Source organism: Stomoxys calcitrans, chromosome 2, assembly GCF_963082655.1.
Source record: "Stomoxys calcitrans chromosome 2, idStoCalc2.1, whole genome shotgun sequence".
In the NCBI taxonomy this organism is placed as follows: Eukaryota; Metazoa; Arthropoda; class Insecta; order Diptera; family Muscidae; genus Stomoxys; species Stomoxys calcitrans.
In genome coordinates this window covers 157,326,066-157,353,661 of record NC_081553.1, presented here as the reverse complement: position 1 = coordinate 157,353,661, position 27,596 = coordinate 157,326,066, and the positions used below count along the sequence as shown (strand labels likewise).

Sequence of the window (27,596 nt, the reverse complement as noted above, 5' to 3'; positions counted from 1 at the left end):
TGGTGACTTTTTACAACCTCATATCCTGTATCATATGTTGATGAGTTTTTAAGATTAGATAAAATCTTGCATATGGTGATTCGAAAAAAACTTTGCGCACAAAATGATTTAATAACTTTCATAAGTGGTTTGTGCGTGACTTTTTTATATTTTATAAGTATTATTTTATAAATATAAATAAGTACTATTTTAGTGTTTACTAGAAACGTTCATTTATTCATTCAACTGGAAATTATTTAAAAAAAAATAATCACCCTAATAAACAAGATTCTAAAATGACTTCTCGGGTAGAAATGTAGTGTAGGCAAAGAATCAAGTCGTATTTAATAAGGTGGCCGCATGGAACTTGATATGTCAATTCATTTTTGAATTCGCTTTATAAAAATATAAACTTCAAAATAAATATTTTATAAATTGATTTCTGTGTTTGCTGCTGTTATGGTTCTTAAACTTAGGTTATATAATGGTACGCGTCTAACAACCTCAAACGCTATCAGCTTCACTCATGGTACTTACATTCATTGTGTCGACTCCGAAAAAGATTCAATAAGTGCTGAAGAACACAGACAAAATTTACGGCAATACAATGCCAGACATTAGAATGAAGAAGATAAGGAGCCGAAATTCATGACAATAATAGGGGCCAGGCAGGCTGTAGAAGTTCCCTCCAGTCTAACATTTCAAGCCCCTTTTGAAGTGAAGAATGGCGAAAGGACTTATTTAGACTAGAAAAAAGGTCTTCGTTTAGCCATAACTCCGTTCCTACCCCATAATTGCAGGTAGTGCCATATTAGGTATTCAACCGTCTATAACGCATAAGTCCGCCGTGTGCAGCCCAGCATGACGTCAAAGTCCTGCAATTGCAATTTCTTTTCAGGACCTCTTTCAGTATTGAGAGCGGTAGCTTCACCCTAGGAGAGGTCCACTGAACACACCAAGTTACCTCATGTTGATGAATAGCACCAACTTTATCTTTCGGGGGTTAACGTCAACCCCATTGGCTAATCATGGCAGCATACCATATGGACTCTGAACGTAGTCAACAAACGTTAACCCCTTTTCAAATGACCTGACAATCCCACAAATATCCAAGAGCCCCAAAAAGGGACACAAAAACCGTCATTGTGGTGATTGAGCTCTAGTCGCACAAAAATCGTATTTAAATACTTCGCTATTGGAACGCTAATTATCCTGCCCATCAATATCGTATGAACTCAATTCAGGAGGAAACCTCGTGTCCACCACACCAAAGAGTGATGCATTTGACACATGTGATGTGTGTATAAAGTTGGAATCAGTCCCAGCCCAATTGAAATTGAACCAGAACTTCCCTGGTCTACAGTGGAAGGTTAAAGGCATTCACTTGGTAGCTATTTTACCGCTACAATAACCTAGTGAAAACTATTTAAACCTGTCATCTTTGTGGTTTTGTGGGTAAAGCCTCTGGAACCGTTAGGGATTCTGAAAATTTTTAAATTTGTTTTTCTTGCTTGACACTCCAAACCAAGTATTTAATAAGGTGGCCGCATCGGCAAATTGTTACAACAAAGCATCTATTTTGTGAATTTGTTTGATTCGCCCTGACATTTAAAAATTTCGTCAAATTTGTTTCGACCAATAAGAGCAAGAAGAAAGAAGTTTATTAATTTTTGAATGTCAAGAAAACACATATTTAAAAATATTCAAAATACCAATTAGCTCCAGAGGTTTTAACCACAAAAGTCGCTGGAACATTGACGTCCGATCTGTTTGGTGTTCATTGCTGCCACGAGAAGCTTAGGCTGCGAGCTACCGGGCGCGTCCACAGGTTGCGGATAGTGGAATGCTTCAAACGAAGTAGCTGCAACGTCAGTCGCGGACAATTAGCGGTATCGAGGGGAGAGCCTCAGTGAGAGGCCGGGCGGCACCGACTCTTGCACAAATACTGAGTGCCTACGATGCTCGATATGACAAAGCAGGTTATTGGCGACTTCAAATAACCAATGGCCAACCTGTTCCCGCGTCGATCAGTACTTTGGCCCGGAACGAGCTTGCTCACCTACAGGAGCCTGACGAGGATCGCTACCATCACATGATAATGTGGCTACAACGACAACAACCCACAAAACCACCTAGATGACAGGTTTAAATAGTTTTCATACGGTCATTGTAGCCGTTCATATCTACCAAGTGAATGTTAACTAATGGCTCAAATAGGAGGATTGTGATTAGAGCTCAATCACCACAAGGAAGGGTTGTGTACCCCTTTTTGGCTTTTTTCAGATAATTTGAAAAGGACAGTTAAAGTTTGGAGGATGACGTTGTCATCATGGTGTGGGGCCGTTCAGAGTGCATATAGTATGCTGCCAAAATACTAGGGAACTTGGTAAGTTCGGGGGACCTCTCCTAGATGTGATGGAGCTGCCGCTCTCACTATTGAATATCCTGAAAAGCCTGAAAATTGCAATGTCAGGACTTTGACCTTGCGCTTTTCACATGGTGGACTTAAGCTTGATTTGTGGGAATGAGGAGGAGTCGTAGACGGTTGAGCACCTATTGTGAGGCTGCCTTGAAATTGCAAGAGTAGGTGCAGGATTATGACTGCACAGATTTTATTTTCATGTCTAAATTATCTTCATGCAAAAGTCCTTTCGCAATTCTTGACTACTATAGCTTTCAATTGCATATTGGAGGGAGCTTCTCCAGACTTTCTGACGGTTTTGTCGTGCGTGTTGGCTCCTTATCTTCTTCATTTTAATATCTGGCATTGTATTGACGTACATTTTATCAGTGTTCTTCTACCTTTTTGAATCTTTCGGGGGCGACACAATAGAACTAATTTCCCTGAGTGAAACGTATAGGAATGAGGTTGCGTACCCTAAATTTAAAAAACATAACGGTACGTACGGTTAATTCAAAAAATAGTTGACATATCAAATTCTCTCAGCTGGGTTGATGCGGCCACCTGATAAATACGCCTTTCTCCAATCCAAGGCGTATTTATAAGTTGGCCGCCTCAACCCAACTGATAAAACTTGATAAGTCGATGAATTTTTGAATTCGCTTTACCAAAATATAGACTTCAAAATAAATATTTTTTAAATTGATTTTTGTGCTTTCTTCTGTTATTGTTCTGAAACTTAGGCAAGCATCTAACAACCTCAATCGCTGTTAGCTTCGCTCAGGGAACTTATTTCCATTGTGTCGCCCCCAAAAAGATTTCAAAACCGTAAAAGAACATAGATAAAATTTACAAAGATCGAAATAAATGGTAGTCTGATGGTGCAGGTGCAAGGTCAGGGCTATATGGTGGATGCATCAAAAGTTCCCAGCCAAACTCACTCAGTTTTTGGCGAGTGACCAAAGATGTGTGCGGTCTAGCGTTGTCCTGGTGGAATATGACACCTTTACGATTGACCAATTCTGGTCGCTTCTCCTTGATGGCTGTATTCAATTTGTCCAATTGTTGACAGTAAACATCCGAATTAATCGTTTGGTTCCTTGGAAGCAGCTCAAAATATACCACACCCTTCCAATCCCACCAAACAGACAGCATAACCTTCTTTTGGTGGATATCAGCCTTTGAAGTGGTTTGAGCTGGTTCACCATGCTTGGACCATGATCGTTTTCGACTAAAGTTGTTGTAAATAATCCATTTTTAATCTCCAGTTATGATTCGTTCTAAAAACGGATCGAATTCATTGCGTTTAAGGTGCATATCACAAGCGTTGATTCGGTTTGTTAAATGAATTTCTTTCAATACATGTGGTACCCATATTAAAATTGACGCCAAACAAACAAATGTAAACAAAATTTCGCGCACTTTTTTTCTAAAGCAAGTTAAAAGTAACAGCTGATAACTGACAGAAGAAAAAATGCAATTATAGAGTCACAAGCCGTTGAAAAAATTTGTCAACGCCGACTATATTACTACTATATTACCGACAATTACTTTTTGGACAACCCAATATATGGGAGCTAATACTAAACCGATTTCCATGAAATTAACCAGAAATGTCGAGAGTCATTAGAAAATCCTTCCTACAGCCCTTGAATCGAGAGAATCGGGTAACAAATGACCATTTTATTTCATTATTACTGCAAATCGGACGAACATATATATGGGAGCTATATCCAAATCTGAACCGATTTCTACCAATTTCAATAGGGCCAAAGACACGCCCATACCAAATTTGAAGACGATCGAATGGAAATTGCGACTTGTAGTTTGTACACAAATTAACATGGACAGACGGACAGACAGACAGACATACGGACAGACAGACATACGGACAGATAGACAGACGGACATAGCTAAATCGAATCAGAAAGTGATTCTGAATGGATCGGTATACTTATCAATGGGCCTACCTCTCTTCCTTTTGGGTGTTACAAACTAATTCATTAAGTTATAATACCCTTTACCACAGTAGTGGTGTAGGGTATAAAAAGGTGCTTGTTAGCCATAATCCTAGCAATTTCGGGGCAGTACCACAATAGGTGCTAAACCGCCTATAACTCCTCCTCATCCCCACAAATCAAACGTAAGTCAGTAATTTGTTCAGCGCGACGTCAAAGTTCTGACATTGCAATGAGAACGATAGCTGCACACCATCTAGGAGAGATCCCCTGTAAATACACTCAGTTATCTCATATTGGTGAATAGAACAAACTTTATATTTCGGGGGATACATCAAGCCCATTGGCCAGTATTGGCGCACGAGCACACACCATAATGACAACTTCATCCTCGTAGCCAAGAATCTTTAACTGTCCTCTTCAATAAACCTGATTGGTCTCCAGTCACAATCTTCCTATTTGAGCCTTTTGGTCACCTTCACTTGGTAGCTATCTACCTCTACAATAAACTGGTGGAAACAATTTAAGTGGAATTTTGTACTTTTTCAAATTTGTTTTTACTTACTGATTTACTTTTGCTCTGATTGGTCGAAGCAAATTTACCCAAAATTTTAAATGTCACGGCGAAACGAATTTTGACATATCAAATTCTCAAAAAAGATGCTTTGTTGTAGCAATTTGCCGATGCGGCCATCTTATAAATGCACCTTGCAAAGAATAATTGTGGAATACTTATTAGGGTTATGACTATTACTCAACATAGTTTCCCTGTATTATATTATGATAAGATTTTATTTAAGGTTAGAGAAAATCTGAAATATAAGGCGATTCGAAAAAAACCTCACGCACAAAACGATTAAAAAATCAGAAAAATTTAATTTCAAAGCGATTTGTGCGCAACTTTTTCAATATTTAAATGGAATAAATTTTATTACAGTCATTAAAAGGTCATTTAAACCCCAAAAAGTCATCAACTTAATATAGATACATATATATCACTACTAGCTGAGTCCGGCCCGCTTTGCTGCGCCCGATTATGTTATGTTGGAGAGGAGTACTCTAAATTTGATCATTTCTGCGTAATTGTAGTTGAAAATGTCTTCCAATTTTCCTATGGATTTTTCTACACTCAAGTACCTCTTATTTAAACCCCACATTGCAATGGTCAGTTCTTGGGGTGTGGTGGACCCCCAGACACTTGGCCCCAAAAGTGAAAGTCAATTTCGTGCTCTATTCCCTCAGACCTTGAAGATTTAAGATCCATATTGCCATGGTCGATAAATATGACCGATTTGAGGGGTTTTGTAGTGGTGGGGTGACCCACGAAACGCTTAGTTCCTCAATTGGATATCAGATTCGGTTTCTACTTTCAAATACCTTTTATTTGAGTCCCATATTGTAGTGGTTGGTCTATAAATCCGTTTGCCGGGTTTTGGTGGTGGGCGGCTCTCCTAGGCATCCAACCCCAGAATTTTATATCAAATTTTTTTATTTTAGAACCTTCATATATTCCTGTATTTTATTTTTCTTTATTCAAAGGACCGATAGGTTGTCATAACAAAGATACATGCTGGTGATTAATTTGTACCACTCTGGCCTCTCTCTGTTCATGTTGGAATGTTTTCAATTGGATCAACTAAATCCAATTGGATCAAGCAATTTCAGTTGAAGACTGCCAGATGACGCTAATTTAAATGTTAGTGCACTAAGTGCATACCATATGACTACCTATTAAATAGTCATCATTTAGTCTCTTTTTATACCCACCACCAAAGGATGGGGGTATATTCATTTTGTCATTCCGTTTGCAACATATCGAAATATCCATTTCCGACCCTATAAAGTATATATATTCTTGATCAGCGTAAAAATCTAAGACGATATAGACATGCCCGTACGTCCGTCTGTCTGTTAAAATCACGCTACAATCTTTAAAAATAGAGATATTGAGCTGAAACTTTGCACAGATTCTTTTTTTTTTTTTTTGTCCTTAAGCAGGTTAAGTTGTTAAAATCACGCTACAATCTTAAAAAATAGAGATATTGAGTTGAAAATTTGCACAGATTCTTTTTTTTTTGTCCATAAGCAGGTTAAGTTCGAAGATGGGCTATATCGGACTATATCTTGATATAGCCCCCATATAGACTGATCTGCGATTTAGGGTCTTAGGCCCATAAAAGCCACATTTATATTCCGATTTTGCTGAAATTCGAGTCAGGGAGTTTTGTTAGGCCCTTCAAAATCCTTCGCCAATTTGGCTCAGATCGGTCCAGATTTGGCTATAGCTCCCATATAGACCGATCCTCCGATTTAGGACCTTAGGCCCATAAAAGCCACATTTAATATCCGATTTAGCTGAAATTTGGGACAGTGAGTTGTATTGGGCCCTTCGACTTTCTTTCGTTAATTTGGCCTTGATCGGTTCAGATTTGGATATAGCTGCCATATAGACCGATTTCTCGACTTAAGGTTTTGGGCCCATAAAAGGCGCATTTATTGTCCGATGTCGCCGAAATTTGACACAATGAGTTAAATTAAGCCCCTTGACATTCTTCTGCAATATCGCACAGATCGGTCCAGATTTGGAAGCTGCCATATAGACCGGTATCTCGGTTTTAGGTTTTGGGTCTATAAAAGGCGCATTTATTGTCCAGTGAGTTAAGTTTGATACAGTGAGTTAAGTTAGGCTCTTCGACGTCCTTCTTCAATTTGGCCCAGATCGGTCCAGATTTGAATAAAGCTGCCATATAGATTGATTTCTGGTTTTAAGGTTTTGGGCCCATAAACGGCGCATTTATTGTCCGATTTCGCCGAAATTTGGAACAGTGCTTTGCGTTAGGCTCTTCGATATTTTTCTCCAACTTGGCCCAAATCGGTTGAGATTTGGATATAGCTGCCGTGTAGACCGATATTTCGATTTAAAGTCTTGGCAAGCTATGATTGAGTAGTATTCCCATTTGGGGAGCTTATCGGAGATAGGGCGACTATTAATTACTTGGACCTCGTTTTTTATGTCATATTCGTAGTCTACTCCCGCATACCTTTCATTTGAGTCCTATATTGATATATACGTCCAATATGTCTATTTGGATCAGTTTTCGGGCTTGGGCTACCCCTTGGATACTTGAACCCAAGATTTTTATACCACATTCGTTTTCTACTCTCCAATATCTTTTATTTGATACCCATACTGTCCCTATCGGTAAACTTTTGATTTTGGGTGGCGTTTTTGTTTTAACGGGGGAGGATTTGCCCCCTTCGAACATCAACAAATTACAAAGCCCATATTCGTAATCTACTCTCGAATACCTTTCATTCGAGCCCCATTTTGTCATTATCGTCCAATAAACCTATTTTGGGGGGTTTTTGGGGTCGTGGCGGCCCCCCAATTACTTGGACCCATTTTTTAATATGGAATTTGTACTCTACTCTGGAATACCTTTCATTTAAGTCCCATATTGTCCCTATCGGTCCACTTTTATTTTTGGCTTGTACTTTTGGGGTAAGGGGGAGGGTCCGCCCCCAATGCGATATCAAAAAATTATATATCCTATTGTCCCCACAATCTGTAAAAAATTTCAAAGAAATCGGTTCAGCCGTTTTTGAGTCTATACGGAACAAACAAATTTACAAACCCACAAACAAACAAACAAACATACATACAAACAAACACAAATTCATTTTTATGTATGTATATAGATTTCGAGGTGTTAAAACGAAATGCTGTTATAAAACACTGTCTGCAAAATAAAGGCTTCCAAGAAAGAAGAATTTTATCATTAATTTGGACAAGCGATTTTATTAAAAAAACGTATCTATTGGGTTGCCCAAAAAGTAATTGCGGATTTTTTAAAAGAAAGTAAATGCATTTTTAATAAAACTTAGAATGAACTTTAATCAAATATATAATTGACATTTTGTTCGATAACCTTTAGCCATCTTCCTGGCAAATTTAGTATTCCACGTTCATAGAACTTCTGGCCTTTATCTGCAAAAAACTGAACCAAGTGCGATTTTATAGCCTCATCATTGCCGAAAGTTTTACCATTCAAGGAGTTCTGCAAAGATCGAAATAAATGGTAGTCTGATGGTGCAAGGTCAGGGCTATATGGTGGATGCATCAAAAGTTCCCAGCCAAGCTCACTCAGTTTTTGGCGAGTGACCAAAGATGTGTGCGGTCTAGCGTTGTCCTGGTGGAATATGACACCTTTACGATTGACCAATTCTGGTCGCTTCTCCTTGATGGCTGTATTCAATTTGTCCAATTGTTGACAGTAAACATCCGAATTAATCGTTTGGGTTCTTGGAAGCAGCTCAAAATATACCACACCCTTCCAATCCCACCAAACAGACAGCATAACCTTCTTTTGGCGGATATCAGCCTTTGAAGTGGTTTGAGCTGGTTCACCATGCTTGGACCATGATCGTTTTCGACTAAAGTTGTTGTAAATAATCCATTTTTCATCTCCAGTTATGATTCGTTTTAAAAACGGATCGAATTCATTGCGTTAGTTAATTAATAACAACTTCACTAGTTGGTTGTCAGAACGGGAGTCATTTTCTTTATTCAAATTTTTTCACAAGTACCAATAACTTAACAATAGAAATTACAGAATAGCTTAGCTTAACAAAAATGACTGTGAGAAAACTATTGCTAAAGATGCAGTTGAATGACTGTGTCAGCTTGTATGTATGTATGTAAAATGACTGTGAGAAAACTGTTGCAAAAAGATGCACCTGGATGACTGTGTGAGCTTTTACGTATGTATGTATGTTTGTGTGTTCTTAAATGTAGCAACCAGGTGTTGAAATGGAATGAAATGAAATGAAGTGACCTACATGTTCTTATATGAAATTTATTTGGAAATATTATAACGTAGGTGGATTAGGAAATGTTATTAAGGTTGGGATTGTGCTATCGTAACTCCTCCCTCCCTAAAATGAAGTGAGGGCCATAAGGGCTTGGGGCAATTTGTGGCCGGAACTTCATTAATTCGTTGCTCTAATGAATAAATAATTGAAGTTGATTTCTTCAAGATAATGATGATAACTAGTATGATAGTTAGAACAGTTAGTGAGCTGAATGCTGTATATGTCAATTTAAAATTTTTTGTAGAGCTTTTTTCCAAATTTTGTATTAATTCTGTGTTTTGAAATCTATATTCGTTTAATTTGGGAATTGTTATTTCTTCTTGTTTCGAAAGAATAACAATGTTGTTATTAAAGCTGGGTGGCATTTCAAATAGCTTGCCGTTGTCCCAGAAAATGTCGTTCTCATTGTTATACCATATATCATTGATGGCAATTTTACAATTTGTAAAATAGATTAATGATGAAGAATTTATTGTGTAGGTTTGAGTGAGGTTATTGCAATGTGTATATATTTGTTGTGTTGGGGGGTTTACAAGTATCAAATAATCATTCTCTGGACGTATAATGTCTATTTTTTGTCCTATATCTTTTAAATGGCATGATGCTGTTTGGTTTTTATACATGATATCCTTTATACAATTCGTATTTATATGTGATTTTAATGCGTTATTTTCATTACAGTAAAATTCCTTTTCTATTTCTTTACATCTAATTTTAATCATAACAAGTTCATTTTTATTTGCTAGTACATATTTTTCGCTTATGATTTCTAAAGTCTTATTAAATGGTATTGGTATAACATGGAAAAAATCAAAGACACTGTTGCACAAAATAGGGATTTTTATATTAAATATTATGTTCGTGTTGTTATAATACGCATTCAGTTCTAATAGTTCGTATAAGTGTTCTGAGGATTGTATATGTGTTGCATTGTATAAGGTCTTATAAATTGCAGTTAGCTCTAATGGGTCTAGAATCAATTTAGGAATAATATTTAACTTAGATAGTACTAGTGCTTCAGCCACATTGTTAAGGTGTTGAGTTAGTATGTCAATATTGTAGTTTAGTTGGTTTAGTTGTTGAATTTGCATTAGAGTATTTATTGTTGGGTTGAGGGAGTTTTGGGTCTGATCTTGAATATTTCTTATTGACTTTGTTATAGCTATTTGTTCATTGTTGATGTAATTAGTAATATTTTCGAATCTGGTTATCATGTTGGTGTTTAAAATTAGTTGTTGGGTAAGTGTGTTATTAATACGGTTATTACTTGTTAGTAAGTTGTCTATATCCTTGTTCAATCTCTCGGCATCTTCATTATCCATATTTCCCGTTATTACTTTAATAGCAGATCCCAAAACATTTACAAGTCCTCTTTTTTGCCTATATTTCGGTGTTAATATATGTAGTTTCGTTGATAATTCTTTTAATTTCAATTTAGTAGTTTTTAGTGCAGTTTCCGAAAATTTGGTTGTGTTAAAGTGATCTATTGTCTTCTCTAATTGTATTAAGTTATTAGCGTAGGCTTCCAGGTTTACTATATGTATTAAATGATTGTAGTCTGTTATAATTTTGCCTCTTCCCAGTTTCAGAGGAATGATGCCTTGTCCTTCTCCCACATTGACTATTCTTATATGAGCTTGCGTCCAAGCTAATCTAAAAAGAAAATTAGGTATAGTTTTTACGTTTCCTTTTTATTTTGGATTTATGTAACTTTTGATTATTGGAAGTAAGTAGGGTTACTTTTCCGTCCTGTTTTACTAAGCGTTTCGAGAACCTCGGGGTTATTTTATTGCGTCTACATTCTTTTCTGTAAATATTTTCGTCTTGAATAAAATTGTCAGGTGTGTCTCTATTGACGTTTAATTTGTCGATTCTTTTCTCTGTATCCTTTGACAACTTTTCTTTTACCATTGTGTATAGATGATTCTGAAAATCTTGTAACCTTCGTAGGTAATCGTGTTCGGTGTTATAAGTTAAATTCTTTTCGAAACTTTGAGTCCTACCATAAAATAGTTCAAAAGGGGTCAATTTAGTCGATGAGTGAATGGAGTTGTTATATGTCATTATGACTTCTGCTAGAATTTCGTCGTGGTCCAATGGGAGTTCGGAATTTTTATATTTCTGTAAGATGATCCTGTATGTTTCCGTTATTGTCGAATGCAGTCTTTCTACCGGGGAATTACCAGTGCTTTGTTGAAACGATGTATAATGAATTTCTATGTTGTTCATTTTGCAAAAATCTTTTATAATAGAGGCGCTGAATTCTGTGCCTTGATCGCAGATGATTTTTCGGGGTATGCCGTGCAGGCTAGTAAAGTGTTTTATACTCTTTAAAATGGATAGACTATTTCTTGAATCTAAGGAGTATGCTGCTGCGTATTTCGAAAACTTATCTATGAACGTCAAGATATTTCGCTTATTTATGCAGTAGACATCTATGTGGATTATATCCAAAGGGCTACTCGGAGTTTCGGGTTTTTCAAATTTCGGCTTCGGTGGTCTTCTATCATATTTAAGTGTTTGACAAGTCTCACAAAGGTTTATGTAACTTGCAATTTTGTTTTTCATATATGGGAAAAAGTATTCCCGTTTAAGGTGTTCGTATGATTCTTGTATGCCCCTATGGTTGTGATTGACGTGGTACTCACTAATAAGTCTATCCTGTTCGGCGATATCTTTAATATCGGTTAGCATGACTTTACATCTCACTAGTTTGAAAAGTTTGTTATTGGAGAAAAATTTTGAATATGTGCTTTGAAGTATCCTAAAATTCTCGTCGTCAGACATTATAGCACATAGCTTCTTCGAAGGTATGTGTTGTCTGAAGATCTCTGTCATGGTAGTCTCGTTATATTCCGGTCTACTAATTGTCTTCCTCATCTTATTCTTGAATATAGTCTCCAGCACCATGGCAGGTGCCCTGTCACGTATTTGGAGTATAATTTGGATGTTGAACTCGTTAATGGGTCGCTCCGATATGGGGATCCCATCGTCAAAATTCTCGTCCGCAGAATGAATCGTCGATCCATCCGTAACATTTTCAAGTAAATTGATGCCAATTTCGCTGGTCTTCGAAATCTCACAATTGTCTATCTTGATGCGGCTCAACGCATCAGCGTTTGTATTAAGTTTCCCTTTCTTATATGCTATCTCATAATCAAATTCCTCTAGTTTCAACCTCCACCTAACTAGTTTCGAATTCGGCTCTTTCAGACTCATAATCCAGGTCAGTGGCCTGTGGTCTGTTATAATCTTGAATTTTCGGCCGAATAGGTAGGGCCGAAAATACTTCGTCGCCCAGACAATGGCCAACAGTTCCTTTTCTATAGTGGAATAGTTAAGTTCAGTGTCGGTCAATGTCCTGCTAGCATAGCATATCGGTTTGTCCGCCCCAATTGTTCCTTGGGAAAGAATCGCTCCAAGAGCAAAGTCGCTAGCATCCGTAGTGAGATTGAAAGGTTTTGAAAAATCTGGGTATTGAAGAATCGGGTCATTAGTTAAAAGGTCCTTGCAGGTCTCAAATGCCTTTACATACCGTTCGTCGAAACGTATTCTCCGACCTTTCTTCAGACATTCAGTAAAAGGTTTCGTAATATTCGAAAAATTCTGAATAAATTTCCGGTAGTATCCCAATAACCCTAAAAAGGACTTGATCTCCCTTTGTGTTTTGGGGATAGGAAATTTCCGTATAGCCTTAATTTTTTCGGGATTTGGCTTAATACCCTCTGTGGAAACAATATGTCCCAAAAATGCACACTCTTTGCATAGGAACTCGGATTTATCTAACTGAATTTTCAAGTTTGACTCTCTGAGTCGCTCGAAAACTTTCTTCAAATTCTCCGTGTGTTCTTGCAATGAGGTAGAGTAAACAATTATGTCGTCCAAGTAGACTAAGCAAACTGTTCCAATTAGGTCCTTCAAGACATTATCCATGACCCGTTGGAATGTTGATGGGGCATTCTTCAAGCCAAAGGGCATTCGTACGAATTCAAAATGACCTCCATCAACAGAAAATGCCGTTTTACAAACATCTCTTGGGTCCATTTCAATCTGGTGGAAGCCGCTTGCCAGGTCAAGTGTCGAAAAATACATGCTTCTTCCCAATTTATCCAATATATCCGTAATATTGGGTATTGGATATTTGTCGCATATAGTTTTTTCGTTTAACTTCCTATAATCGATCACAAGTCTCCATTTCTGGATGCCACTGGCGTCCTTCTTTTTAGGGACTATCCACACGGGAGCACTCCAGGGGGAGAAACTCGGTTTAATAATACCCTGTCGTAGCATCTTATCGATTTGACATCTTACTTCTTCCTTATGTATATAAGGATATCTATAAGATTTAGTGAATATTGGTATGTCATCCGACGTCTTTACTCGGTGTTTGATTTGGTTAGAGAAGGTAAGGGTTTCGCCTTCCTTGAAGAATATATCTTCGAAATTTTTGCCGAGGTTTATTAAAGCCTTCCTTTCCTCAACATTTAGATGGTTCATCCGAATGGATTTCCATACGTTATTAGTGAGGTTCGGGGTTCCCGCATCTATATTGAAGTTGTTAACTTCAATGAAATCCGCCTTCGCATATGGGATTGTCTTTATCGGTTGTTCAATGCATAGAATTTTTTCCTTGTCCGAGTTGTTCACAATTTCGACGAAACTGTGCCATTCTCTCGAGAAGTAAATACCTTCAGAAATAAATAAGTCGGGTTCCAAAAACGTTTTTCTCATAAAAAAGTCGCCGTTTTTGGTATCTACTGGGCATTTAATGACAAGTTTCGAACATGGCGGAATATGGAATTTCCCTGATGAAAAGTTTGGTCTAAATTTAAATGGGATTTCGATAGAGTTGGTGATCAGGGATTTCCTACCAAAATCTACTTTAGCTTTCAACCTATTTAAAATATCTACTCCAATTAATCCATCGAAATAATTGTGAAATTTGAACACGTAAAATTCTATTTCACCTTCGGTTCTGAATTCTAAAAACATTGGTAATTTAATTTTCCTATCCAAGGTGTGACTGACGAGGGACGTTGTCATAATAATAGGAGCACAAGTCTCACATTCGTTTGGATTAACAATTTCTGGGTTTATGAATGATGCCGAAGCACCTGTATCGATTAAAAATTTTAATGGTCTATCGAAAGGAGAGGATATCTCAATGAAGGGTAAGGTCTGTCCGTGTACATTTACGTCTAAGTATCCAGTTGGTCCTGCGAGGCTCTCGACTGAAAATTTTCCGAGTCGTCAATCTCGTTGTCGAAATGACTTTCCTCAACGCTATGCCCTAAAGGTTCTATAGGTTCTTGACTATAGTCATTTCCCTGGATACAAGCAATGTCTTCTTGGTAGTAATCATCTAAATATGTGTACGGTGGGTTCGAAAAATTTATATTATGCAAATTCTGTGGCTGGGTCATATTTCTACGGACTTGTGTACTCGTAGGTCTTCTCAGGTGAGTGTAGCCCGAACTAATGTCCATGGGTTCCGGGGGTGGTAATATGTTTTGCCGATTTCTCTGAGTATTCAAGTTATTGGGGTTGTTGGAAGTCTGTATGTTCTGTCCGTCAGGAGAGTAATTCCGTTGGGCAAAGGGGATAGAGGGTCTATTTTGTCCGAAAATATTTGCCCTATTAGTTTGAGGATTCGGACTAAATCTTGGTTGATTCTGATTTCCAGGAATGCTAAATGTGAAAGGTGTCATGGGATAAGTCTGCCTTGCAACCTGTGGGATGAAACCATTTCTAAATCTTGAATTATATGGTTGTGTGGGGAAAAAATTTCTATTGTCCTGTCGTGGCAGAAAATTTGTGTAATTTGACTGTTTCTTTACATAGAACATATTCTGTTCGTTTATGCAAAATGAAAGTGCCTCTGCCATCGTATTAGGTCTCATGGATCTAATACTCGAACCTAAAGGCTCCTTTAGTCCTGACAGGAAGGTGTTTAAACACATTTCCGCAAATAGTTTCTGTTTCGCTTCTATCACACTTGAATTTGTCTCGTGAATCATAATATTATTGTTTATGGTTGATAGAATCTCTATGATTGAACTATAAAACTCCTGAACGGTTTGATTTGTCTGTCGTAGATTGTGCAAGTCTCGGATTAATGAAGTCTCATTTCGTTTATCGGAGTAGTGAAGTATTAGGTTGGATTTAATATTTTCCCATATTAATGGTGTGCCATAAATATTTAGTATCTCATTTGCTGGTCCCACTATCTTATTTCGAATTGCCCTAAGAATAATTTTGGCGTAGTTCGTACCGTCAATCTCGACAAGTAGGCCTAGAATTTCTTCAACATTAGTAAGAAATTCGTGTAAGCATCTTGGATTTCCATCAAAAACGGGGAGGTCTTTGACTATGTCTGGAATCTTCAGGGAATCAAGGATTAATGAGGGTCTTGTTTGTCCTGATGACTGAACATTGGTATTTTCAAGATGGTTAGTTGGGGGTAGGTTATTTAAGGACATTTCTACGTGTTCTGGTATTGGTACAAGGTGTCTGAATATTTTTGAATATGGTTTTGAACGGTTTGCTTTTCTCATATATTTAATATTTATTTATGTTTATGTGTGCTTAATAATTAGATTATATCTATTTACCCTATTATTACTAGAAGTAGTTCCATGTCCAGCGTTGTTGTTGATGTTGTAGTGGCTGTTTTGTTGTTCGAGTTGTTAAGGGTGCTGCTGCTCTGACTATTGGTACTTTTGCTGTTATGCGAAGCGGAGATATGCGAGGGTGGTGTAGGTTCTATGGACTTCTTCAGATTCAAAGGTTGCAATTCGGGACGTTTATGATGTTCCGCCTTAAGGGAGGTAGACGAAATATTCAATTCGTTGATTTTAGCAGAGAAATTATTTGGGCGATCTTCCTAAGGAGATTTATTGTCACTGGTGACTCTCGAAGGAGAGGTAGTGGTGTTTTACTTGTGTTTTATTTGAATCACTGCTTGATTGTTAAAAAAATTTTTTGACAGTTTCTATAATTATTTTCCTTTGTTTTTATTTCTTTTCCTTTGTTGGTTATTGAGTAGTTTGATATTCTCGTTGTCTTTTCTTTTAATGTGTCACTTATAAGCTGGTTTTTTATAGATTGAATGTTTTTTAATACTTTACTATTCGTTTTGTCTTTTGTTTTATTTTTTTTCACTTATTAATTTTTTGATAAATATAGAATCTTTTTTTTTTTGTTATTATAATTCACTTAGCACTAATATTTATTTTTCTATTATATTCCGTAATAGATTTGCTTCCTTCTATTATATGCTTTAATAGATTTTGAAAGCGGGAGCGAAGTTGATATGCACTCAACTTTTTTTCGACTGCGCCAGTTAATTAATAACAACTTCACTAGTTGGTTGTCAGAACGGGAGTCATTTTCTTTATTCAAATTTTTTCACAAGTACCAATAACTTAACAATAGAAATTACAGAATAGCTTAGCTTAACAAAAATGACTGTGAGAAAACTATTGCTAAAGATGCAGTTGAATGACTGTGTCAGCTTGTATGTATGTATGTAAAATGACTGTGAGAAAACTGTTGCAAAAAGATGCACCTGGATGACTGTGTGAGCTTTTACGTATGTATGTATGTTTGTGTGTTCTTAAATGTAGCAACCAGGTGTTGAAATGGAATGAAATGAAATGAAGTGACCTACATGTTCTTATATGAAATTTATTTGGAAATATTATAACGTAGGTGGATTAGGAAATGTTATTAAGGTTGGGATTGTGCTATCGTAACTCGTTTAAGGTGCATATCACAAGCGTTGATTCGGTTTGTTAAATGAATTTCTTTCAATACATGTGGTACCCATATTAAAATTGACGCCAAACAAACAAATGTAAACAAAATTTCGCGCACTTTTTTTCTAAAGCTAGCTAAAAGTAACAGCTGATAACTGACAGAAGAAAAAATGCAATTACAGAGTCACCGGCCATTGAAAAAATTTGTCAACGCCGACTATATGAAAAATCCGCAATTACTTTTTGCGCAACCCAATACTAATTTCGCAATCGGAGCTTTTACTTTTATTTTCTGTGTTTAAAATTTAAATTTTTTGCTGTCATAATTTAAACATAAAAGTGTGTCTAACGTAAGTGTATGTACATATGTATGTATGTGCAAAACTTACCATCACGTCAAATATGGTCGCTCTGTGAAGAGGCCAACTTTTGACCAAATTTAAAAATAGCTTTTTGGCTTCCGATGACGGCATACCGCGTAAACTTTGATGGTGTATAGCCACAGCGTTGTGAGGTAAATTTGGGACAAATCTAGTAGGTAAGCAATGACTTCCAATGTGTTCATAGTCAATCATTTTGTCACAATAGTCGCCTAGTTCCAACTGCCCTTGAAGTGCAGTTAACATAATTGCTTCCATTTCTGTAATAGGGAACCTCTCACTTCGCAGGGAATGTAAAACCTGATGATACAATAATTCCTTTTCCACAGGATCATCTAAGTTTATGTAGTTATCGAGGAACAAATGTTTCTTGAACAACAAATAGTGCTGTTGTACAATTTTGTTTGAGACAGTACTTGACTGAAAAGAATATTATATAAATTAACTAAAATAATTTAATCAAGTGAATACACTACCGTTGTAACAGCAGCTTGATGCGCAGCCCCTCTATAGTTTTCCCATTTTGACAAAACATCTGTAATTTTTTCTTCGAAAAGTAAACTTCTCTCCGTGCCTCCAATAACTTCGTAAATCGCATAGCCAGTTGAATTATCATGAAGTCCAATTTTCTTTTTTATTATTTCCATTACTTCTAATGCAGTTGAACAAGGCTGAAATTCAACGGAATAAAATTGTCCGTCCATGAAAAAAATTTTGGCACAACATGGTCGGCGATTAATGGTGCACAGTATTTCCTCTCGACTAGGGGGCCATTGGCGTCTCCTCGTGCCCTGCGTTTTAAAAAAACACTGAAATATATAAAAAAAATATCATCATTAAAAGTATGAACACAAATTCAAATAACTTATGCCCATTTTCACAAAACTTAAACAAGCGTTAAAGTAGGCTTATTTGAGAGAATCTCGTATTATCGCCTCCAGCAGAATATTAAAGAGACCACCCGATAGGCTGTCTCCCTGTCTGAAACCTCGTTTGCTATAGAATGGTTCGGAGAAATTCTTTCCTATTCTTACTGAGGAATGTGTATCAGCAAGTGTCATCCAGCAGTCTTTTTAATTTTGCAGGGATACCTTTGAACATAAAGGAGTATCAAAAGCGACAAAGAGATGGTAGGTGTTAATTTGTCCTTTTCGGTTCTTTCCCAGGATTTGGCGCAGTGTTTATATATGGTCTAGAGTGGATTTATCAGGTCTAAAGCCGCATTGATAGGGCCCAATTATCTCATAGACTATAGGTTCAAAGCTTTTACACAGTACGCTCTAGAGTATCTTGTATGCGATGGGGAGGAGATTTATTCCACTGAAGATGGCACATTCAGTTTTGTCTCTTTTCTTGTGTACGGTTCTTAGTATGCTGGGGTTCCAATCATCGGGTATGCGTTCTTCAAAAATCATGTACCAAAGGTTAGTTGTCAGTACAATACTGCTATCAATTCACGAAGTTTCGAGCAGCCATTTTGCCACGCCTGTGCGCTAAAGAAGTTACAAGTTTCTTTCATTTAGTGATGGGAAAGGTTGTCCAATGTCGTATGTACATGCAGAGCCAAATTGCGCAGAGTAGCGGATGCATACACCTTATCAGGGTGTCGCATCGGGTCTTAAGTTGTGGTTGTTCATCAGTCGGGTTACAGCTACGTGGACCACTTTCTGATTAGGAGGTAAACATCATATACCATCATCAGGGACTGGTTCCATCTTCTTCGTCCCCATCATCGGACAATAGCAGTTACTGTCTATAAAGATGTTCACACTCGACGTCCTCGCGTTAGCACCACATCACCTCACGCATTCCGGGATCGACCGGATCTCCGCCCGTAAGACCGTATTATGGTGAGGCAGTCTTAAACAGATCTCAATCCCTGGGTTCTGAATGTAAACTCCCAGGCCTACTTTGTCCTCTAGCTTTCATCCATCCGTGTAACATGATCTTCCAGAAGGCAATACTAGTGTTCCGTCAATCCAAGACTGTGCCGCTGCCAGCAATGCCTCGCACTCAACCTCAAGGTTTATCTTAGGCATCCGAGCTGCTCCCATCCTCAAGCCATTTTCCCATCGTCATAAGTCATAGCCGCAGTGGCTGCCTCACACTTTGTCTGTATGTCAATGGGTCGGATATCTAGAATAGTCTCCTGTGGCCTAGTGGGCGTGGTCCTCATCCCTCCGCCTATGCCAAGACATCATGTTTTCGGAACCTGTTGTATGGCCTTTATGATGCACTTTTTCTCCTTGCCAGTCCGCCAAATACTGAGGCAAAAGCTAGTATTGGTCTAATCACGCTAGTGGAATATCCTCGGAATCAGGCCTCATTTCTAGCCTACGGTTCCATTGTGCCCAAAATCTGTGAGCCTTCTCAGTACGCTTCTGAATGTGACACTTCCAATTCAGTTTCCTGTCCCAGATCATACCTAAGTATTTGACCTTGTCAGATTCATTTCGTAGAGGAAAAGTGAAACATTAATTTGGCCCACCTTCGTCTTCTTCGTGAACAGGCATATTTCAGTCTTCTCTGGGTTAACATTGAGACTCCTGGGTCTAGCCCAGTCATATGCCATGTGCAAGATCCTTTCGGCACTTCTGCATAGCTGGTTCGGATCCTTACCCTTTAGAAATACTATAATATCGTCTGGGTAGCAGACGGGTTAAAATTCCTCTTCAGTCAGCATCCGTAATAGGTCACCCATAGGAGTGGCGATAAAATGTCCCCCTGTGGCGTGCCTTGAGCCACTTTCTCCCTTATATATATGCCATGGGACATACAATTCATCCACCTGTTCCTTAGCATATGGTTTATCTAGTCTCTAAGGATCGGGTCCACCCGGTACTGGTCTAAGGATTGGATCAATGTGTCGGTCTGTACATTGTTAAAATCCCCCGCGATGACAATGAATACCGCCAGTATGTACGTTTTGGCATCGAAGGATTTTTCTATTTTATGGTCGACCTCGTGTAGGGCAGTTTCCACCGACCTTCCCTTGACATAAGCATTCTGTTTTTATATCGCTGGATGTCCTGCTCTTTATCATGGTGTCCGCAATGCGTTCCGTGGTTTTGAGTAGAAAGGACGTAAGGCTTATAGTTATGTATGCTTTTGGTATCACATAATTTGCCTTTTTCGGGTGGGTTCTCATCGGAAGCCTCAACATGTCCTCTGTTGTCTCTGCTCTCACTCCCATGTCGTCTACTAAAGTTTCAGTTTGGACATGGGTTTTTGAGAGAATCTTTTTTATCTTGGCGGTGTCATTAACGCTAAATCTAAATCTAAATTAACCTACCCAAATCTTCTTCTGAGTAGCCTTCCGAATTTTGTCCAGTTGGTTTTCAACTTATCCCGGAGTCTTATCGGATTCGGCGCTGAGCTTGCTTTTCTTAACCTAATGTCACGATGGCCAATGAAAGAGTGTTCCATGGAGACACTCTAATCCTAAACTTCATCGATTAGATATTCCGAACATATTGTCACTTCCAATACCTCCTACCAATATTAAGTGTAAGAGTTCGCGTCGCACCCTATTTGTTCCTCGTTTCCTATCTGTTTTGCTTTCCTCACCAGCGGTTGCAGCTCCGAAGTGGGTGGCGATGTCGGAGAGTCGAAAGGCAGATAAAGTGATGCCAGGTATGCTCCACCGTCTCCCTGTCTCACCATTGTTGCATCCGACGTTGACAACTCTGGGGCAAATATATAATTCAAATTTTTATGACACATATCGCAGGTCCTTGGCCGAGTACCAATGTTAGTATAGAATAATTCGTAGTTGATATGATTCAATCCAGAAACTTTGTTCCGGGTCGTTCATGGCTTCAGAATTAAGGCAATATGATTCTTGTCCTTGCTGATTTTTTCCATCAGAGCGAGTGTAGCAGTCTCGGTCCGGTGGAGGTTTATCTGATTTACCACAATCATTGGTCCTCCAGTAGATGGGCATCTTGGGAGTGGCTATTGATCTCATCGTCTGCTCCCTGTTCTTTAGACTGCATTGACTTTCCTATCACTACACTACCTGATGTCATCGTATTAGGTTCATTGCCGATTGTAGTGTTCCGAATTTTTATAAAGTCAGCAATGGTTCCATTGTCGGGTCCCTGTTTGTTAGGCTGTGTAGGGTCTCACGCTACTGCACAGATTGATATTTTAGTATTAGGGTCTTTGCTTATCCTAGTCTTCCCAATATTGAAAGAGACGGTGATTATCTCGACGTCAGCCCTCTGTTTGTTGGGCGGAATTGAGCCACCTGCCACTGCAGGGCCTGGCGTCTCAATATGAGGATTTTTGCCTATCCTAGTCTTCCCAATCTTGAAAAAGACAGTCTTGCTCCCGTAGTGCGCCATTCATTTGGTCTTAGCCAAACTCGTCACGGAGACTTGATCAACGCCAACCACAAGGTGAATGAAAGGTATTTGGGAGTGGGCTATGTGATGATATATATATTCAGGGGTCATCTCACCCCAAAAGACTCGATCAATCATATTCAGCCACCAGGATACTGTGTGATTTGAATGAAAGTTATTTAAAAGTAAAGTTAGAACCTATCGTGTTAATTTGGGGCCAAATATATATATAAGGCGTCATACCAACAAACCTTTGATGAGCAGACCTGTTTTTCCATCAAGCTAATAGGGGACTTCAAATGGAAGTAATTTAAGAGTAGAGTATGAAGTTCCATCAAAGTATTAGTGATTCTATTTATGTAAATATATTGCATATTTGCTGACTCCTTAGTCACAGCAGGGATATATCGCATATATCAATCAGTTTTGTCAGTTTCAAGTTTTAGCTCCACAATAAGGGATCTCTTTTTCTGACCATGTTCGAATGCTGTGCCGCTGGGCATCACCTTCTTTTACAAAACATATTACATGGTCTGATAACTTATAAGTATTGCAGCCATTTCAGAGGGGACGGCCCTAACAAAATATATTCTAATGTCATCGCCATCGAACCCAGGCGTTCAGCGTCATAGATGGAAATACAGTAGTTCGCCAGCCCTTACCCTAATTTTCAAAATCTCAATCTAGAACTCGGTGATAGTTCGGGCAATTCCAGCGAAATTTTGTTTACATTCTTGTAGGATCATAAAAATAAAAATTTAGTATCCAAATTTGGGCTAAGTCGGCAGCCCCACCATGATACTATGGGACCCAAAAAAAGGTCATTGAGAGCAGAAAATGACTCTGATATCCAATTGTGGGCCAAGTGTAATAGAGCGCCGCTTCACCCCGGAAATCTGACGTATTTAGCGACCATGCCTATATGGGATCAAATGCAAGGTATTTGTTTGTAGAACATGAATTTGATATCTATTTTAGGGCCAAAGGTCTGGATGGCCATCAAACCCCAAAAAGGAATCATTTATCGACCATGGCATTATAGGGCTCACATAAAAGGTATACGAGTGCGAAACAACGTGCAGTGGAGCGGGCCCGGTTTAGCTAGTCAATTATGAAATAAAATAATTTACAAATTTAAATGTCGGCTTTAACATTGCACTCGCAAAACAAATTCATTTGGATTAACTTGAAAATTTATTTGAATTAACTTTGAGTAATTTACCTTTTCTGCAAAGCGTGCGAATTTTCCCTCTTCTGTTCCATACATACAAGCATATCGCTTTAAATGGCTTATTAAATACTTTCTGATTGATTTAATTGATGGTAAAACAAAACTGCATGCTAGAGAAAGTAATGACCAGTACTTTAAGTTGCTCCTTGAGTTAGGGTCTGGATGGTTAGTGGTTTGCTTAATAAGTTGTAAGTATAATTCATTTGTCAGCGACTCTTTTCTCATGCATTTATTCATGATTGACTGAATTATTGTGATATGTTCGTCTTCCGCCGTTTGTATGGCATCACCTGTAAGAAAAAATAATTCATCCGATGTTGATAAAGCATGCATATTACACTTCGTAAATAAAACAGCAGAAATGTTTGTTGAAACAAGAGAAAATCTTCAAAATTGGGACGGCAGCAATTTTTTGCTAAAACAGCTAACATTTTCTACCCTTTTTAGATGGCAAACACTTTGAAGGACACTCGCAACAGCAAAAATGTTCTGCGGTTTTCAGACAACGAAAAGTTGATTTAAGCCTCGCAATGTCAAAAATGTTTCTAAAACTATTTTTTTTCTATTTCGAGACGAGCTCAATGATCGAAGAATTTTTTTTTAAAGTCAGAAGATGCAACAACACCAACCATTGCGTGATTAAGGAGGACCATTGTCGGACATTTAAGGTGTGAAGGCTTTAAGTGCCGAACGTTGGTACGTTGTATTGGGTTGCCCAAAAAGTAATTGCGGATTTTTCATATAGTCGGCGTTGACAAATTTTTTCTCAGCTTGTGACTCTGTAATTGCATTCTTTCTTCTGTCAGTTATCAGCTGTTACTTTTAGCTTGCTTTAGAAAAAAAGTGTAAAAAAAGTATATTTGATTAAAGTTCATTCTAAGATTTATTAAAAATGCATTTACTTTCTTTTAAAAAATCCGCAATTACTTTTTGGGCAACCCAATAGTAATATCGAATCATTGCGAAAGCTGCTCTTTGATATAAATACCACTGGATGTGTTTGTGTGTTGTAGTGGCAGAATTTATTTCTACTCAACTATTTACATTACTCCCACGGCATAGAAATGTTTCTGTGCATCTTTCGGAAATTATGTCATGCCTAAATTAAGTTTTTTGCCTATTAAGGCAAAGTTAATTTTTGTTTTGTTTTTTTTTTTAAGCCAACCAACACGAAATATATTACCTCTATATACTCAGATCATTGCGTTGAAGAGGATAGTTAGGTTAGGGTGCATATATTAATTCGTCCCATGCCACTATGGACAAACACCTAAGCCAGTAATCAGCTTGTTGGGCGCTCTAAAACTATAAAGTAACCTCAAAAAGGAAATTTAAAGTTAGGAATTCAGTGCTTCTTATTATTTTTATTACACCCCCCTAAGCTGGTTCATGTCTGGTATTGTGTCTTCACCTAAGTGCCGGTATCTGTTAGAAGCGAAAGCAGGGCAATGAGAAAGGAAATGCTCCAACGTCTCATCATCTTCCACGCATGCCCTAGTCATGCTATCACTTGCCGCACCGATTTTACATAAGTGAGCTCGTAGTCCCATGTATCCCATTATGATACCAATAGCTATACCGACCTCCTTCTTACTTCCCCTTACTCCGTTATTGCACGACACCCAAACGATGTGGATTTTGCCATCTTCAGAGAAGGCGTTAATCCCCTTCTTACACTGTAAGACTGTTCGTGACCGTATGGTTGTTATTGTCCTAAAGGAAATTTTACTGCCGGTAATGATGTTCACACTCGACGTCCTCGCGTTAGCACCACACCACTTCATGCATTCCGTGATCGCCCGGATCTTCGACTGCAGGACCGTATTATGACCAGGCAGTCCAAAACAGAGGAAAGTTAACAATCCGAGGAAAAAATAATAAGAAATGAAGAGGGAGAAAGGACAGAGCCTTGTTGTACTCATGCGGTTAATCTGTATTCGTCAGATGAGAACCCATCTTAACCAACTCTTATAGTGTGATCTCTAAGAAAGCTCGATTTAAATCAAGAGATGTTATTATCGACGCAAAAAGCAACAAGCTTTAAAGAGATACACAGTATTTTCTTTTGTGAAATACATTGGAACTTTGTTTACCATACAGACATTATTTATTATAAGTTCAAGCAAAACTGTCCAAATAATACCAATTATTTCTAACAAAAACCTTTATCACTTTAAACCTTATTATACCCACCACCATATGATGGGGGTTTACTAAACTAGTCATACCGTTTGTAACATCTCGACATATTGATCTGCGACCCCATAAATTAAATATTTTCTTGATCTTCTCAAAATCCTCAGTCGATCTTGCCATGTCCGTCCGTCAGTGGAAATCACGATAGCGGTTGAAAGCGTAAAGCTAGACTATTGTTGTATAGTTTTTTAAGACATTTGGATTTAATTTCGTATATTTGTTTGATCCATTAGGTTTATTGACCCTATCTTGATTGAAATTCTCGTTAAAATCTTTCTGCTTCCTTTGAGTAAAGTTGCACTGTAGTTGAAATGTCAGATTCTAACGAGTAACTAGCCATTTCTCTAATGCTTCACCCGCCACCTTTTTCCATCGCCTAATTACTTACAGTGAAGGCCAGAGGACTGCCGTCAATAAACTTGGAACACGCATGTAACACTGTGAAACAACGATAATGAGACGTTGGAGCATTTCCTATGTTATGGCCCAGCTTTCGCGGCTTATATACACCGGTATTTAGGAATATAGAACATAGAATTCCTAACTTAGATTTTCTTTAACCTAACCTAATTTGTTATCGTTCGTTTACAACATACAGCCCTTCGAGGTTTATTAAACAAAGCTAACGGTTGTCCCTAAATTTTATTGCCAATTTAAAACTAAACCATTGTCCTTTTATTTCTTTTGTTTTCGTTGCATTTACATTTTGGTATATTTGTACTAGATTTCGGAGCCTGCGAGAAATAAATTTTGTTCTACAATTGTTTACAAAACTAAACAAGACGAAGCCTATTGAAATTGAAAAAAATCGGTTCAGATTTGAATGTATTATTCGTCCGATTTGGACTAATAACATGGTGATCTGTAAATGGATTCTATCGAAATTTTGGAAGGATTTTCTTTTGACACTCGACATTGTTGGTGGTATATATATCGCCTGATTTTCACTCCTAGAGCCACTGGAAGCGCATTTATTAACCAATCTTCTTCTTCTTAGCCTTTCTTGCTGGTTTTATCTATTATATAAAAATTAAATTGTTGCGCTTTCTTTGTTAGTGTGTCTGTTCCGTATAGACTCAGAAACGGCTGAACCAATTTTCATAAAATTTTCACAGATGAGCCCCCGGCGAAAATAGGGTACTAAATTTTTTTGTATCCGAAGGGGGCCCCATACCCCCATTTTCAAACACTCCTAATCTCGGAGTTGGGTGCACCGATTTAAGCGTAATTTTGTATTCCACCTTATGGTACCCCAAAACACGTAATTAATATAAAATGTTGGGGTCAAATAATCTGGGAGAACGCCCCATTCCAAAACCCATCCGAACGGGCATGTTTACCGATTGGGACAATAAGGGCATCAAATAAAGTATTTAAGAGTAGAGTACGAACTTGGTATAAAAATTTCACCTTAAGTGTTCGGGAGGTCCCAACCCCCAAAAAGCCCACCAATAGGACACCTTCATTGCTTGCGGCAATATATCAAAAAAAAAGGTATTTAAAAGTAGAGTTCAAATCTGCCATAAAAACTTATTCTTTGGTGTCTGAGGGGACTCCACCCAAAACCCCACAGCAGGGTATATTTACCATTTGGGACAATGCCGATATCAAATGAAAGGTATTAAAAAGTGGAGTAAGAAGCTAATATAAAGTAGAAATTAATTCTTGGTATATGAGAAAAATCAATTTTCAAAAACCATTAGTACATTTGTTTCTAACACCCAAAAGGAAGGGAGATAGACCCATCGATAAGTATACCGATCGAAACAGAATCACTTTCTAATTCGATTTAGCCATGTCCGTCTGTCTGTCTGTCCATATTAATTTGTGTACAAACTACAGGTCACAATTTTCATCCGATCGTCTTCAAATTTGGAACGGGCATGTTTTTCGGCCTAGAGACGAAGCCTATTGAAATTGGAAAAAATTGGTTCCGATTTGGATATAGCTTCCAAATGTTCGTCCGATTTGCAGTAATAATGCAATAAAATAATGCAATAAAATGATCATTTGTTAACCGATTCTCTCGAAATTTAGTAGGAAGGATATTTTCTTGACTCTCGAAATTACTGGTGAATTTCATAGAAATCGGTCCAGATTTAGATATAGCTCTCATTTATATATATCCTCAATGACTTCCACAATATGTATAAGTTCGGTTGAAATCGGTTCAGATTTAGATATAGCTGCCATATATGCATTCCTAGAACCACTGCAACGAATTTAATGACCAAACTTGCCAAAACTTTGTACAACGCTTTCCTCAACGACTACCACAATATCTATAAAGTTTGGTCGAAATCGATTCTCTCGAAATTTGGCAGGAAGGAGTTTCTTATGACTCTTAATGTTACTGGTGAATTTCATAGAAATTGGTTCAGTTTTAGATATAGCAGCTGTATATGTATATCGCCCGATTTTCACTTCTAAAGCCACTGCAAGCGCATTTGTTAACCAATATTGCCAAAATTGTGCA

General features: G+C 37.9%; 1 protein-coding gene across 2 annotated transcripts in view; it reads right to left on the bottom strand.

Annotated features, from left to right (window-relative positions):
• LOC106092660 (myosin-I heavy chain) overlaps positions 1–27,596 on the bottom strand; it is a 306,781-nt gene that overhangs the window by 37,522 nt on the left and 241,663 nt on the right. For both annotated transcript variants that reach the window (XM_059362006.1, XM_059362007.1), the window contains 3 exons: positions 22,916–23,214; positions 17,824–18,156; positions 17,357–17,767 (listed from right to left, as the gene is read on the bottom strand). In XM_059362006.1, coding sequence (XP_059217989.1) covers positions 17,357–17,767; positions 17,824–18,156; positions 22,916–23,214 — 1,043 coding nt within the window. The remainder of the gene's footprint in view (positions 1–17,356; positions 17,768–17,823; positions 18,157–22,915; positions 23,215–27,596) is intronic.